A 17,488-nucleotide genomic window follows, 5' to 3' on the forward strand; every position below is an offset into this window, starting at 1 on the left:
TTGGAAAAATGTCTATTCATGTCTTCTGCCCATTTCCTGATTGGATTCTTTGTTCTTTGGATGTTGAGTTTGATGAGTTCTTTATAGATTTTGGATACTAGCCCTTTATCTGATATGTCATTTGCAAATATCTTCTCCCATTCTGTTGGTTGTCTTTTGGTTTTGTTGACTGTTTCCTTTGCTTTGCAAAAGCTTTTTATCTTGATGAAGTCCCAATAGTTTATTTTTGCCCTTGGTTCCCTTGCCTTTGGCGATGTTTCTAGGAAGAAGTTGCTGTGGCTGAGGTCGAAGAGATTGCTGCCTGTGTTCTCCTTTAGGATTTTGATGGACTCCTGTCTCACATTTAGTCTTTCAACCATTTGGAGTCTATTTTTGTGTGTGGTGTAAGGAAATGGTCAAGTTTCATTCTTCTGCATGTGGCTATCCAATTTTCCCAACACCATTTGTTGAAGAGACTGTCTTTTTTCCATTGGACATTCTTTCCTGCTTTGTCAAAGATTAGTTGACCATAGAGTTGAGGGTCCATTTCTGGGCTCTCTATCCTGTTCCATCGATCTATGTGCCTGTTTTTGTGCCAGTATCATATTGCCTTGATGATGACAGCTTTGTAATAGAGCTGGAAGTCCAGAATTGTGATGCCGCCAGCTTTGCATTTCTTCTTCAACATTCCTCTGGCTATTCAGGGTCTTTTCTGGTTCCATATAAATTTTAGGATGATTTGTTCCATTTCTTTGAAAAAAGTGGATGGTATTTTGATGGGGATTGCATTGAATGTGTAGATTGCTCTAGGTAGCATTGACATCTTCACAATATTTGTTCTTCCAATCCATAAGCATGAAACATTTTTCCATTTCTTTGTGTCTTCCTCAATTTCTTTCATGAGTATTTTATAGTTTTCTGAGTACAGATCCTTTGCCTCTTTGGTTAGATTTATTCCTAGGTATCTTATGGATTTGGGTGCAATTGTAAATGGGATCGACTCCTTAATTTCTCTTTCTTTTGTATTGTTGTTGGTGTATAGGAATGCCACTGATTTCTGTGCATTGATTTTATATCCTACCACTTTACTGAATTCCTATATGAGTTTTAGCAGTTTTGGGGTGGAATCTTTTGGGTTTTCCACATAAAGTATCATAGCATCTGCAAAGAGTGAGAGTTTGACTTCTTCCTTGCCGATTTGGATGCCTTTTATTTCTTTTTGTTGTCTGATTGCTGTGGCTAGGACTTCCAATACTATGTTGAATAGCTGTGGTGATAGTGGACATCCCTGCTGCATTCCTGACCTTAGGGGGAAAGCTCTCAGTTTTTCCCCCTTGAGAATGATATTCGCTGTGGGTTTTACATAGATAGCTTTTATGAAATTGAGGTATGTACCCTCTATGCCTATACTCTGAAGAGTTTTGATCAAGAAAGGATGCTGTACTTTGTCAAATGCTTTTTCTGCATCTTTTGAGAGGATCATATGATTCTTGGTCTTTCCTTTGTTAAGGTATTATATCACATTGATTGAATTGCAGATGTTGAACCAACCTTGCAGCCCAGGGATAAATCCCACTTGGTCGTGGTGAATAATCCTTTTAATGTACTGTTGGATCCTATTGACTATTATTTTGGTGAGAATTTCTGCATCCATGTTCATCAGGTATATTGGTCTGTAATTCTCCTTTTTGATGGGGTCTTTGTCTGGTTTGGGGATCAAGGTAATGCTGGCCTCATAAAACAAGTTTGGAAGTTTTCCTTCCATTTCTATTTTTTGGAACAGTTTCAGAAGAATAGGTATTAATTCTTCTTGAAATGTTTGGTAGAATTCCCCTGGGAAGCCATCTGACCCTGGGCTTTTGTTTTTTGGGAGATTTTTGATGACTGCTTCAATTTCCTTAGTGGTTATAAGTCTGTTCAGGTTTTCTATTACATCCTGGTTCAGTTTTGGTAGCTGATACATCTCTAGGAATGCCTCCATTTCTTCCAGGTTATCTAATTTGCTGGCATAGAGTTGCTCATAATATGTTCTTATAATTGTTTGTATTTCTTTGGTGTTGGTTGTGATCTCTCCTCTTTCATTCATGATTTTGTTGATTTGGGTCATTTCTCTTTTCTTTTGGATAAGTCTGGCCAGGGGTTTATCAATCTTGTTAAGTCTTTCAAAGAGCCAGCTCCTAGTTTCGTTGATCTGTTCTACTGTTCTTTTGGTTTCTATTTCATTGATTTCTGCTCTGATCTTTATGATTTCTCTTCTCCTGCTGGGTTTAGGCTTTATTTGCTGTTCTTTCTCCAGATCCTTTAGGTGTAGGGTGAGCTTGTGTATTTAAGACCTTTCTTGTTTCTTGAGAAAGGCTTGTATTGCTGTATACTTTCCTCTTAGGACTGCCTTTGCTGCATCCCAAAGATTTTGAATAGTTGTGTTTTCATTTTCATTGGTTTCCATGAATTTTTTAAATTCTTCTTTAATTTCCTGGTTGACCCATTCATTCTTCAGTAGGATGCTCTTTAGCCTCCATGTATTTGAGTTCTTTCCAACTTTCCTTTGTGACTGAGTTCTAGTTTGAAAGCATTGTAGTACAAAAATATGCAGGGAATGATCCCAATCTTTTGGCACCGGTTGAGACCTGATTTATGACCTAGGATGTAATCTATTCTGGAGAATGTTCTATGCGGACTAGAGAAGAATGTGTATTCCGTTGCTTTGGGATGGAATGTTCTGAATATGTCTGTGAAGTCCATTTGGTCCAGTGTGTCATTTAATGTCTTTATTTCCTTGTTGATCTTTTGCTTAGATGATCTGTCCATTTCAGTGAGGGGGGTGTTAAAGTCCCCCACTATTATTGTATTGTTGTCGATATGTTTCTTTGCTTTTGTTATTAATTGCCTTATATAATTGGCTGCTCCCATGTTAGGGGCATAGATATTTACAATTGTTAGCTCTTCTTGTTGGATAGACTCTTTAAGTAGGATATAGTGTCCTTCATCATCTCTTATTACAGTCTTTGGTTTAAAATCTAATTTGTCTGATATAAGGATTGCCAACCCAGCTTTCTTTTGGTGTCCAATAGCATGGTAAATGGTTTTCCACCCCCTCACTTTCAATCTGGGGGTGTCTTTGGTTCTAAAATGAGTCTCTTGCAGACAGCATATCGATGGGTCTTGTTTTTTAATCCAATCTGATAGCCTGTGTCTTTTGATTGGGGCATTTAGCCCATTTACATTCAGGGTAACTATTGAAAGATAGGAATTTAGTGCCATTGTATTGCCTGTAAAGTGACTGTTACTGTACATTGTCTGTGTTCCTTTCTGGTCTATGTTGCTTTTAGGCTCTCTCTTTGCTTAGAGGACCCCTTTCAAGATTTCCTGTAGGATGGGTGCCTGGGTGGCTTAGTTGGTTAAGCGACTGCCTTCGGCTCAGGTCATGATCCTGGAATCCCGGGATTGAGTCCCACGTTGGGTTCCCTGCTCAGCAAGGAGTCTGCTTCTCTCTCTGACCCTCCCCCCTCTCATGCTCTCTATCTCATTCTCTCTCTCAAATAAATAAATAAAATCTAAAAAAATAAATAAATAAAAATAATAATAATAAAAAAAGATTTCCTGTAGGGCTGGTTTTGTGTTTGCAAATTCCTTTAGTTTTTGTTTGTCCTGGAAGCTTTTTATCTCTCCTTCAATTCTCAGTGACAGCCTAGCTGGATATAGTATTCTTGGCTGCATATTTTTCTCATTTAGTGCTCTGAATATATCCTGCCAGTCCTTCCTGGCCTGCGAGGTCTCTGTGGCTAAGTCTGTTGCCAATCTAATGTTTCTACCCTTGTAGGTGACATATCTCTTCTCCTGAGCTTCTTTCAGGTTTTTCTCTTTGTCTATGAAACTCGTAAGTTTTACTATTAGATGTCGGGGTGTTGACCTATTTTTATTGATTTTGAGAGGGGTTCTCTGTGCTTCCTGGATTTTCATGCCTGTTTCCTTTCCCAAATTAGGGAAGTTCTCTGCTATAATTTGTTCCATTTTACCTTCTGCCCCTCTCTCTCTTTCTTCTTCTGGGATCCCAATTATTCTAATGTTGTTTCGTCTTATGGTATCGCTTATCTCTCGAATTCTGCCGTCAGGATCCAGTAGTTGTTTATCTCTCTTTTTCTCAGCTTCTTTATTTTCCATCATTTGGTCTTCTATATCACTGATTCTCTCTTCTGCGTCATTTATCCTAGCAGTTAGTGCCCCCATATTTGATTGCACCTCATTAATAGCCTTTTTGATTTTTACTTGGTTAGATTTTAGTTCTTTTACTTCTCCAGAAAGGGTTTCTCTAATAACTTCATGCTTTTCTCAAGCCCAGCTAGTATCTTTGAAGTGATGATTGTGAACTCTAGATCTGACATCGTACTAATGTCCGTATTGAGTAGGTCCCTGGCAGTCGGTACTACCTCTTGTTCTTTTTGTTGAGGTGATTTTTTCCGTCTTGTCATTTTGTGCAGAGGAGAATAGATTAATGAGAGAACAAATGCTAGCAGAGTAACAACGCCCCCAGAAAATATACTCTAAACAAATCACAAAAGACCTGAGCAGTGGGAAAAGAAAGGGAAAGAGAGAAAAAAGAAAAAGAAAAAAAAAAGATAAAGATAAAAACAAACAAAAACAGAACAAAACAAAACAAAACAACAAAAAACTAGAATGTGATCAAATATGATCAGGCTGGTATATAGATCAGTGCCACACACTAGATTTTGGGTGTATTTTGGTCTGTTAGAAGAAAATGCCTCCCAAAATTTTAAAGAAAAAAAACTTATATATGTACAAAAATAAGGGTTGATATGATGAAGGGATGGAATATGACTGTAAAGATGGAAATTATAAAAAATTTTCTAAAAGGAATTGATAAAAAGTTGTTTGAAAAAAGAAAGAAGAGGATTTAAAAAAAGAAAAAAAAAGGAGAGAATGTGATCAGGCAGAGGAGTAGAAAAAAAACATACACTAGAGATTTAGGGTATATTTTGATCAGTTAGAAGAAACTATCTCAAAATTTTAAAGAGAGAACAACTTATATATATATGCCAAAAATATCGGTAACTACTATGAAGGGATAGAATATGACTCTAAAAATGAAAAATAAAAATGTTTTTTAAAAAAGGGATTGATAAGATGTTGGTTGAAAAAGGGAAAAAGAAAAATTCAAAAAAAAATAGAAAAAATACAGTTAAAAAAAAATTAACTTTGAAAGACTAAAGAATCATGGTAAAAAAGCCATGAATTCTATGTGCAGTATTCCCCTAGCGCTGGAGTTCTGCCATTCTCATTGATCGGTAAACTTGGTCTTGGCTGGCTGTTCTCACTGATCTTCTGGGGAGGGGCCTGTTGCCGTGGTTCCCAAATATCTTTGCCAGAGGCGGAATTGCCCCGCCCTTGCCCGGTCTGGGCTAAGTAATATGCTCAGGTTTGCTCTCCAGAGTTTTTGTTCCCTGCGAGCTTTCCGTACAGCTTTGGAGGCGGAGAGTGAAAATGGCAGCCTCCCAATCTCCGTCCCGGAGGAGCCAAGAACTCGGGACCCTGCTCCTCAGTGAGCCCCCAGAGAAAAGCCGTCCGTCACTCCTGTCTCCCTGGTCTCCAGCAGCATTCCGTGCTCACCCGGCCTGTGACCACGCGTTTCTATCTCCGGCACCCGACCCCGTGTGGAGTCTCCAAACCCAGCAGATCCCTGGGTGCGCTCTCGCACTGCTCCTCCTGGGGGAGGAAGGTGAGTCTCCCCAGATCTGCCACTTGTTGGGTCCCTGCTGGAGGAGCAGTGGCCCGACTGTGCCGCGGATTATGGTTTATGGCAACCCCAAGCTGAGAGCCCGCGCCTGGGCTCCGCCTCTGCAGCCAGCTTCCCCGCTCCAATACCTGGGAGCTCTGCTGCACTCAGGCACCCCCGGTCTTTCTGTGACCCCGAGGGTCCTGAGACCACACTGTCCCGCGAGGGTTCCACCCCCCGCTTAGGCACCGGAGTGACGTCCCTCAGCAGAGCAGACTTTTAAAAGTTCTGATTTTGTGCTCCATGGCTCTATCACTTGCCAGTAGCGGCCCACAAAGGCCCCTCCCCCACCACTATCCTCCAGAATATCGCCTCAGATTCACTTCTCCGAACGTCCTACCTTCCAGAAAGTGGTCGCTTTTCTGATGAGAGAGTTGTTGCTATTCTTTTCTTAGATCTCCTGTTGAGTTTGTAGGTGTTCAGAATGGTTGATCCCTATCCAGCTGAATTCCTGAGAGGAGACAAAATCCAGGTCTCCTACTCCTCCGCCATCTTGCTCTGCCCCGGGTTCCTATCTTAGTCATTCTTAAATCTTTGTTCATTCATATGCAGTTTTAATCAACCTTTCATTTTCTACCAAAAAGCCTTCTAGGATTTTCACCAGAATTGCACTGACCTACAAATCAATATTGGAAAGACTAACATCTTTACAGAAGGATTCGTCTTTTCAATTTCTTCCAACAGCATTTTTTCCTACAAGTTCTTGCACATCTTTTGTTAGATTTATTTATCTGTTTTTATTTATTATTTATTTATTATTTTTATATTTATGTTTTAAATTTCATTTTATTGGGGTAAGAACACTTACCATATGTCTACCTTCTTAAAAATTATTAGTTACTAATCAAAGGTTATAAAGTTTCAGTTAAACAAGGTGAAGAAGTTCTACAGATATGCAGTACAATATTGTATGTACAGTCAATAAAATATAGTGTTAGATTTATTTTTAACTAATTTATACTTTCTATTTTAAGAAGTATTATTTTAAAAATAAAATTAGGTATTCTATTTGTTGCTGACATGTAGAATTACATGTGTACAAATACAAGTAGTATTTTTACTTATTAATGTCGACTAATAATCTTGCTAAACTCTTATTATTTCTGATTGTATATTTGTAAATGTTTCTGAATTATGTATGAGGAAAATTCTATTACATATAAATAATAAAATTGTATACATTCTTTCTAAATTCATAACATTTGTTTTCATTTCTTTTCTTTTTGCACAGGCGAGGACCTTCCATTATGGTGTTGAGTAAAAGTAATCTTCTTTCTACTCCCAAAGGAAATATTTCTGACATTTTATCTTGAAAAACATCATTTTCAAAAATGTTACCTACATTACCTATAGAAAGTATTTTTTTAGAAAACATTTTAGTTGTTTATTTCTGTATTGCTAAGTTCATTTCTTAATAACAAATAGATGATAAATTTAATCAAATGTTTTGTCTACCTCTATTTATTAAAATCATAATTTGTCCTCCAATGTCATTGGATTCAGTTGGCCAATATTTTCTATAGAGATTATTCTGAACTTTTTTTTCTCATAATATTCTTTATTAGTTAAAGTTGGGAACTATTCCCTGTTCTATTCTCTATAATAGTTTGTATAAGGCTGAACTGATCTTAGACATTTACAGAATCTGTCTACAAAATAACTGCCAATTTTTTATTCTTTTCTTATCTTTTATTTAAATAATTTCTGACTCCGTCTTTTTCACGTTTCTGATTTGAAACTTATTACCATAGTTTTTGTTTGTTTGTTTGTTTTATTATAGTTTTTATTTTTTGCTACCTACCCCTGATATTTTGCTGGGTATATAAGAATATTATATTACTCTAATACCAATAATCACTTTTCTGACTGATATTCCATTGTTAGGTAATGTTTAATTATGTGATTTTTATTCAGTGCCACATCATAGCAATTATTATTATTAATATTTGATACAGAAAATATTTTAATATTCCCTACATGTTCAGCAGTTTCTTTGTTCACCTTTGCATTCTTTTTTGAATATCAATCAGTCTTTCAAGATCTTTCTTTTCTTTAGGAATTTCCTTTAGAAATTTCCTTAAAGTAGTATTATAGTTGGCAAATGTTCTCAGTTTACTGAAAATATCTTTATTAAGCCCTTGTTCTTTTTTTTTTAAAGATTTTATTTATTTATTTGAGAGAGAGAGACTGAGAGAGAGAGCACATGAGAGGGGGGAGGGTTGGGAGGGTCAGAGGGAGAAGCAGACTCCCTGCCAAGCAGGGAGCCCGATGCGGGACTCAATCCAGGGACTCCAGGATCATGACCTGAGCCAAAGGCAGTCGCTTAACCAACTGAGCCACCCAGGCGCCCTAAGCCCTTGTTCTTAAAAGATCAATAGTTATACAATACCATATTTACTGTTTTCTTGAGACATTTTGAAGTTTTTTGTTTAAAGATTTTATTGATAGAGAGCACAAACAGGGGAAGGGGCAGAGGGAGAAGCAGGCTCCCCGCTGACCAGGGAGCCCAATGCAGGGCTTGATCCCAGGACCCTGGGATCAGGACCTGAGCCAAAAGCAGAGACTTAACTGACTGAGCCACCCAGGCACCCCCACTTTGAAGTTTTGATTCCAGCTTCTTGTGGCTTCTATTGCTCCTGATATGAAACCTGTTGTTAATTTAATTGATATAGGTGATTTGCCTTTCCTCTCTAACCAATAATACCACTATTGTGAACTACCCATTGAGTGAGGAAACCGTATCAGCAGAAGCTGTAGAATAACCAGCTGTGAGAAGAAACAATTGGCTAAAAGGCCACAAGCTGGATGGAGCTTGGGCTCCCATACCAGGGAAATGAGCAGTAGGGGAACCTCGATATGGCCTCTGAATAAAACTCATATAATCCTGGAGAACTAGCCATGCATAGGTCCCTTATGACCAGACAAGACCTCATAGCAACAAAAAAAAGAGGGTCACCTTGCCATTGGCTTCCCATTAGTGAACCAGTCCCTTCCTCTCCATTCCTTCTAGGCTATCACTAGGTAGGAAGAATTGAAAGATTAAAAAGAAGAAAGTGTACAAAAAAATAAACCTTGCCCTTTCCCAGTCCCTACACCCCATCTACTAGAGTCACCTGCTCCAGCCTGCACTGAGAGAAGGCCAGGAAAAGAATTGCATATAGATTGTTAGACTTAAATATTGAAAAGAAGAAATGGAGCCTGGTGGGAGCATAAGGGTGGCATTTCCAGTTTTTATCCAAAAAAATGATCCAACAGCAACAGGGAGGATGAAAATCAGAAACATACTGCTAGTTTTGCTTATAAAACTACCAGATTCATTTTCAGTAAAATTAAGGAAGCACTAAAGCCCACTCCACCAAAAAAGTTGGAGGGAGGGCTACCTAAAGCAGAGAAGATCAGTAGAGATGTGTGTGGAAGAGGCTATGACACAGATCTCAAGAAGGGCCAGTCACATACACTTCCTGACTAGAAAGACATCTCCAGAACAAAATGTGCATCATATGCACACAGTGCTATTTTTCATATGTCTACCTAGTTATTCCCAAAGATTATTAAATTGTTACCTTTTCTTCACTCAAAGGAAATGCCATCTTTTTCATATATGGCATTCCCATATGAAAGAGAATCAATTTGTAGATTATATATTTTGTCTTAATGTACTATCTGGGTAGTTTTAATTTATGTAGCTTTATTATATATTTTATAATTCAGTATGATAAGTCCTCTTTAATTATGGTTCTCTCTCAGAATTTTCCTGGTTATTCTTTCTTATGTCTCTTGGCTAATTGTAATAATTTGTCTCTCCAAATCTATATCAAGTGATAGTAATGACAACAGAAATCTTTTCTTTAGTGAAACTATTTATACCATTTCTCTATTAAGCAGGATTCTGGCTAATGAGTTCAGTAAAGCAAGTGTAATTTATAACAAATCCTAAAAAATCATTAAAATATATGAAAGGAAAACTATTTGTATGCCTATGCAAAAAATCCAGGAATGTAAATCTATTTTATCATGTTGAAGAAATGTTTGTTCAGACCTATGTTAACTGAGCATTTCTAATGAGAATAAATGTTGAATTTTATTAAATGTCTTTTTAGCATCTATGGAAAGAATCCTGATTTTTCTTCTGAAATCCATTAATATGATAAAATATATTAATAGCTTTCCTATTATTACACTATCTTTGACTTTCTGCAATAAAAACCATTTAATTATGGACTAATATTTTTTCATGTGCTACTGGATTCTTTATGACTTATAACTACATTTATTTATTTACATTACTGGATATTTTGCAAAGATGTGCAAGATAGTTTTTCCTGTATATATTTTAATCAACTCTTAGGATTTTGTTATCAAGCTTACGTTTGTTTTACTAAAAATATTTTTAGCATGTTTATTATTTTCTAATTCCTGAAACAACGTAAATAGCATTAGAATTTTTGTTACTTATAGATGTGATGCTTTTCCTTGGGAAACCACATGGCCACATGCTCTTACTGGAGAGATCTCTTTTGCAAGTTTAATATTCAGAATAATTAATAGTCTATTCAGCTATGCCAAAGAGTAACAGCTGGGTATCTGCACTGCTGTGATCTTTGGCAACTTTTTTCTCCCCTACTATATTCTGTTTATATTTCTATCTCTTCTGGAATTAGTTTTCATTAATATATGTTTCTATAAAATTACTAGTTTCATCCAATGTTTATATATATATTTGCATATACTTGAGCAAAATATTAGTGGAAAAAATAAAACTATTGCATAGCTAAAAGTTAGAAGCATCTCTGAAGTGAATACACACTGTTCATAACACAGCAAGGGACATAAAGGGTAGACATGAGAAAGGCAAGTAAAATGATGTGGCAACAAAGAGTTTAAAGAGATTAAAAAGAAAAATGAAAGATCTAGAAATCAGGCAAAGAAGATCCAACAAATGAATGTTACTAAAACACATTAACCTCAGGAATACTACACTTAAAAATTATTGAGAAGCTCAAAGAGCTTTTATTTATGTTGGTTATATGTAGCTATGTTCACCAAATTAGAAATTAAATCTGAGAACTTTAAAATTTACTTATTCAAAAATTAGTGATAAACTCATACAATTTTCAGATAAATAACACAATTTTATGAACATTAATTAATTTTCCAAAAATAAAAGTAGTGAGTGGAGTAGCATATTGTTCTACACTTCTGCAAATCTCAATAATTGAATAACTGCTTTGAGTTCAATCTCTTGCAATTAGTCATTTTAGTTGAAGTATATGAATAAAATATGGCCTCAGAAAGATAAGTATTTGCAAAATGTGGGGATATTTTAAAAGTTTTTTCAGATAATTGTGAAAAATCTATGATACTACATCAAAATTTGACAATTGATAGCTTCTTTTGCCATTCTTTCATGAAGTATCTTCTAGAGGGCCAAGATTTAATAAAAGTAGTATTTTTCCCCCTGTTTTATCAGGAACATTGTAAATAAAATTACTTTCTTTTTCCCATTACAAGGAAAGAATATATGAATTACTAATACAGTTTGGTACCACTGCTTTGGTTCATGTTAAGGCTCCAGCACTTTTATCCAACATTATCTTGGTACCATCAGGGCAAATGTCAACCTAGTAAAAAAGGCAAATAAGATCTTGATATTATTATGAAATAGTTTTAACCTAAAAACCCCCTTGAAAGGGTCTTGGAAATTTCCTCCACTGACAATCCACAAACACACTTTGAGAAACACTTCAATACAAACAAAATGGGGCCTGCAAAATATTGTCAGGGTACTGGTAAAAAATATATTGTTAATAATTTCAGAGATAAAATGGTTCCACCTGTTATATGTTCACTTGAATTCATTAACTCTTCCATTCCCTCTGTCCAGGTCACCTCACACATCACTTGGCTATGTCATAGATTTAACGGTTTCTTATTTTTAGAGTTTCTTCACTTCAACATTTGCCTATTCATTTTGGGCTGATTAATATCCCACATAATATATCTGGCCAACAATTGGAAACTTCCATGGCCTATAGTTAAGATCTGATACATTCTAACTCAACCAACCATCCCAACCCTTTCCTCTCTAGGGCCCTCTTCCCCACTCCATTCACATAGTTTCTGTTCAACATGTAGGGCTCTCTGTTTGCTAAAAAAAAAAAACTTGTTTGTTTCTACATTTCTGTCTATTGATAATATTTTCTTAGCTATGTATATTTGATAAATTTATCAAATTCCTCCACATGTGTCAACTATTAGATTAAATGGTATATTCTAATATTAATTTCAACAGTGGCATCTTAAAATATCCTACAGAGTGGGAGAAAAGGAACCCTCCTTGGGTTGGAGCATGCTTCCAAATTAAGATCTAGAGAGTCAGTGGGAGACATTGGTGGAAGGATGTAATAATGGAGCAAAAAGAGGACAAAACTAAGACCATTAACTTCATGCTATATTTTATTTGACTACAATGTGTTGATTTAATATGTCCTCCTTTTTAAAAAGATATTAATGTAGGGGTGCCTGGGTGGTACAGTTGGTTAAGCATCTGACTCTTGGTTTTGGCTCAGGTCATGATCTCAGGGTCATGAAATCAAGCCCCAAATCAGAGTCTGCTTGAGTTTCTCTCTCTCTCTTTCCCTCTGCACCCCCACAAACACACTCTCTCTCACACTATCTCTGTCCCTTTCAAATAAATAAATAAATCTTTAAAATAAAAAGATATTAATGTAAAAACCTTCTGATTTTTAAATTAGTTGAATTAGTTGAAAAACAATTCAAAAGTAATTTTAACATTCTGCAGAGCAGATTTCAGCATTTCCTCTTAGAAAGAATGAACCAAAGAAATGGGGTTTTCTAAAGGCATCTTTCAATAGTTTTTTTCAAATCTTCCCATGCATTTCAGCTGCTACTTGACTACTCTCCTTAATATTCTTTTTCCTCTTCATAGAACCTTAACTTCCATCAAATAAATAATAATAAGCACTTGATATGTTGAAAATATAGTGAGAAAGGAATCAATACTAGATTGTACATAGATATTAGTTCAGTATAATCTTATGTCTATGTCTCAGCATCATTGAACATTTCAACATTATTAATATTTCTTTTAATATTTATATTGCTACATCTGGCCAACCTTATCTAAATATGTGTTACCTCTGAATTTAGATCTACTACATCAAAATAAATTATAGCAAATTTATGGAGAAACCTAGGAAATTAAATGTAAAACAATGCTAAAAATGCAGTTTAGGCACTATATATATAACTTAGGTTCTCCATTTCAACATAAACCACTAATTAAGAAGAAATTTCAAGAATACTTAATAACAACCATTTTTAATCCTTACATTGGAACTATCTTTAAAAATTTAAGCCTTGAGGGGCACCTGGGTGGCTCAGTCATTAAGCGTCTGCCTTCGGCTCAGGTCATAATCCCAGGGTCCTGGGATCGAGCCCCGCATCGGGCTCCCTGCTCGGTGGGAAGCCTGCTTCTCCCTCTCCCACTCCCCCTGCTTGTGTTCCCTCTCGCTGTGTCTCTCTGTGTCAAATAAATAAATAAAATCTTAAAAAAAAAATTTTAAGCCTTGGGTTTTCTTTTTTTACATGTCAATTAATGATAAATTATGGGCTAATAACCCAACCTCATACTAGAATATTATTATTTATGATAAACCAAAGTACTGTATTTCATGATGAGTCTGGAGCAAAGTGTCTGCAGTATATTCCCAATAACCCTGAGCATAAACGATACATCAATATAAGATCAAAATTCAGACCATCAGGTATGAGTAATGTATCTTTTTGTGAGCTAGTCTCTGCAGGTAGGGCTAATTATCTAGCTTTGCAAAAAATGTAAGAAAACACAAAATGATATTTTGGGAAGAAACATTAATAATTAGTATTAATAGAAATAAAATCCTCAAGTTTGAAAAAAAAGACTGATTGAAAGAAAGTTGTAAAATTTGCAATTTCTTAGATCCTATAAAATAAAAAATAACTAGTTAATAAAGACCCCGGGGATGTGTGTAAGACACATAAAGAGGCACTCTTCAGGTGTGTAAACCCAGTCACAGCACGCATTACCTTTGGGTTTTACAGTCAGCTGGACAGACGCTTTTTTCACTCCCAATGGACTTACTGCCTGACATTCATATTGGCCTTGGTCATGATGTGCCGCATGGTCAATTCTCAAAGTTCCAGAGGAGAGAACTGTATGCAGACCTTCCTGAGGGAGTTGCCCTCCTGCAAAGAGGGAAAGAAAATACTTTGTATGGCATTGTTATGGCTCAAGGAGCTGACAGCTATTACTGTGTGATATTCTGGGGGTGGGTAAAGGTTGGGATCTCTCTGGAAATCCTCCGTGTCACAATACTGGGACCACTCCTCCTAACACTGCATCTGGGAAATGGGGTACACCCCTTGACCAGCCCCCAGCAGGAGAACTGGTCAGCTCCCTTAATGAATTCCTCCACCTTCATGTTTGCCCCCTCAGTTTTATTTTCCATAGTTAGAGTGCAAATTTCAAAACTAACCTTATTCCAACATTACCCTTGCTTCCTATTACTCTTAGAACAAGCTATAAAATGCCTAAGGGGGCATGTGAGGCATTACACAGGCTAACCAACCACACCTACTTCTATAGCCTCATCACCCCCACTTTTTACTTAATGGAGTGAAAACAAGACAAAATTTGGATAGGAGAAGAATTGTTTTTGCATTTTTTTATTTTTAATAACAGTTTTTATTCCTAGATTACCCCCCAAAATGATTACTAAATACGATTTTCAAATATCTTTATCACATTTGTTTGTCACATGTATGTAATATTTGTAATATAAAAACATTATGGAATTACAACATTTAAGGTGCTGAGACAGAATCTTAATAATGGTGGTTTTTGTGACACTCAGGTTGCTAATCCTCATGATCATACCCACCCAGCCAACATTGCACTTTATCACCTCTGAGCTTATACTGAGTTTACACTCCTTGTGACCATTAACAAGTTAAAGGATTGTCATTCTCAACTATTTCAGTAACAATATGTTACTGTCAAAAGTAAATAGTCAACCTTTATTGTTAACAAATAAATGATAAATAAAAATGGATAATAAATTTTAAAATAAATAATAAATTTTTAAAAACGATTTGCCTTTGTAAATAGTCAACCTTATTGACCATGTACACAAATGAGCCAAATACTCTTCTAAATGTTTATGAGTATAAATACATTCAAAAGAATCCCCAAATCACTCCCAGCATATATAAAGTAACTCCAGTAAAACCACAGTTAACTTACTTGCCCAAGGTCATGAAACTAGTAAATGAAGGAGGGAGATGTGAATCTTGGCTTTCCAGCTTCAAAGTTCACCTCCTACCCACTCTACTCTTATAAAGATGAGAGCAAAAATTTTAGCCAGAAGAAGTTCACAAATGTTGATGTGCTTAGAATTTAACCTAGTTACCTGAACTAATATAAAAGTTAGCAATTCCAAGACCAGAGAAATCTTAGAGGAGCTCTCATCTCAGAGTGTAGACCTTAATCTCTAACACCCCAGGGATCACTGGAAGTGCCCAGCCCCTCAGGTTCACCCCGCATCCCCCCCCCAACACTTAAAAGACAGCAGCTCTCTGGGCACCTGGATGGCTCGGTCAGTTAAGCCAGCAACTCTTGGTTTTGGCTCAGGTCATGATCTCATGAGTTGGTGAGATCCAGTCCATGTAGGGCTCCATGCTCAGCAGGGAGTCTGCTTAAAGATCTCTCCCTCTGTCCCTCCCCCCACTCATGCTCTCTTATGTGCTCTCTCTTGCAAATAAATAATTATTTACTAATAAATATTTATTTTATGCTTATTAATAAATAAAAATACTTATAAATAAATAAAATAAATAACTTAATATACTTATAAATAAATAAATATTATATTTTAAATAAATACTTAATAATAAATAAATGTTTATTTGAGAGAGAGCATGCACAAGTGGGGGGAGGGGCAGAGGGAGAGGGAGAAACAGACTCCCCACTGAGCAGGGAGCCTGAGGTGGGGCTTGATCCCAGGACCCTGGGATCATGACCTGAGCCTAAGGCAGATACTTAACCTACTGAGCCACCCAAGCGCCCCACCCCCTCACCAAAAGTAGCTCTCTTTTACCCACTTAACATGCTAGAGTTTTACTTATGGTTGGTTTAACTGCACTTACGATTTCACTTTGTACAAAAAGAGAATTCTGCCACTTTAAAAAATATTTAAAACCACTAACTGTCCAATAATTTTATTTTAAAAATCAAGAAACTAAGACACCTGGGTGGCTCGGTCAGTTAAGCACCTGCCTCCGGCTCAGGTCATGATCCCAGGGTCCTGGGATCGAGTCCCGCAATGGGCTCCTTGCTCAGCAGGGAGTCTGCATCTCTCTCTGCCTGCCACTCCCCCTGCTTGTGCTCTCTCTCTCTCTCTGACAAATAAATAAAAAAATCTTTTAAAATAAGTAAATAAATAAATAAATAAATCTCAAGAAACTGAACGAACTGGTGGTTGCCAGAGAGGAGAGGCGTGGGAGAATGAAAGAATTAAAAAAAAAAAAAATAGATCAGGAAACTGAGTCCCAGAGACATTATCTGAGGAAGGCCACATATTCAAATGTTGAAACTTAACACATAACAGAAATTATGATGACATAGTTAATTCAAAGATTACATTTTGTGTGATGTTTTCATGTTCACAATATACCTATGATAATTAGTTTAAACTGTTTTTTATCCCCTCATAATAAAGAAGGTATTTATCTCTTTTCACAATCACTTGTTGATATGCTAATACCTGCTTTGGTCCAGGCAATTACTGGAGGTGGGTTTCCTTCAGCTTCACAGAGAAATTCTACAGTATGTCCTTCTAGCACCACTTGATCCCGGGGGATTATTGTGAATTGCGGAGGAGCTGAAGAGAATGAAAAATTATATCAAAATTAAAAATTACTCTAAAATTGTTAATAGTAAAGGAAAAAAGGAAATATGTTTAAATGTGTTACTTAATTAGAATTTGTTTCCAATTATTTTCACAAAAGCTATTAAGAATGTATAGGTGCTTGTGTATGTTTGTGCCTGCTTGCAAAGAAACCAAAAATATACATAGCTGATATGCAAAGCAGAAAAGTAGTAGTTAGTAGGAAGGAATTATTTCTAAACCTTATGAAGTCTGCTTCATATGTTATTTACTAACTTCAATAGACATATATAAAACTACAAATTGTATTTGAACCATTCACAAAATTGTTTCCTCCAAATTTTCATACACATCATAAAATTTGCTACCAGTTGCTCTATTAATTTCAGCAAAAAAATGTTTCCTATAACACGTGCTATGATACCTTTTGAAAACTCACATTTAGGTCAAGATTTCCAAACCTTCAGATCTTTTACAGTTGAATTTGTTTAAATAGTAAATAGCTAATAGATGCATATGCAGTTATACAATCTATTCATGACTCTTTTATTAATATGAAACAGAAATCTATATGACTATTTAAAGGCAATAATGCCTAAGTGATGGCATTTTCCAAACAACTCTATGAGATGACCTGACCTCTTCTCCTTGCTGTTAGATCTTTGTACTTACCCTCGTTGCTCTTCCTCACCATCTGGATTTACAAGAATCATGATAAAATAAATAATATTCGGCAAATTGTATTTGTCTCAGCTTTCACATTGTGTTTAAG

General features: G+C 36.2%; 1 protein-coding gene across 1 annotated transcript in view; it reads right to left on the reverse strand.

The window, feature by feature from the left end:
* PXDNL (peroxidasin like) overlaps nt 1-17,488 on the reverse strand; it is a 483,807-nt gene that overhangs the window by 125,924 nt on the left and 340,395 nt on the right. The window contains exons 11-12 of the mRNA XM_021688214.1: nt 16,594-16,710; nt 13,859-14,017 (exon numbers count right to left, since the gene is read on the reverse strand). Coding sequence (XP_021543889.1) covers nt 13,859-14,017; nt 16,594-16,710 — 276 coding nt within the window. The remainder of the gene's footprint in view (nt 1-13,858; nt 14,018-16,593; nt 16,711-17,488) is intronic.

Source organism: Neomonachus schauinslandi, chromosome 4 (assembly GCF_002201575.2).
Source record: "Neomonachus schauinslandi chromosome 4, ASM220157v2, whole genome shotgun sequence".
Classification (NCBI taxonomy): domain Eukaryota; kingdom Metazoa; phylum Chordata; class Mammalia; order Carnivora; family Phocidae; genus Neomonachus; species Neomonachus schauinslandi.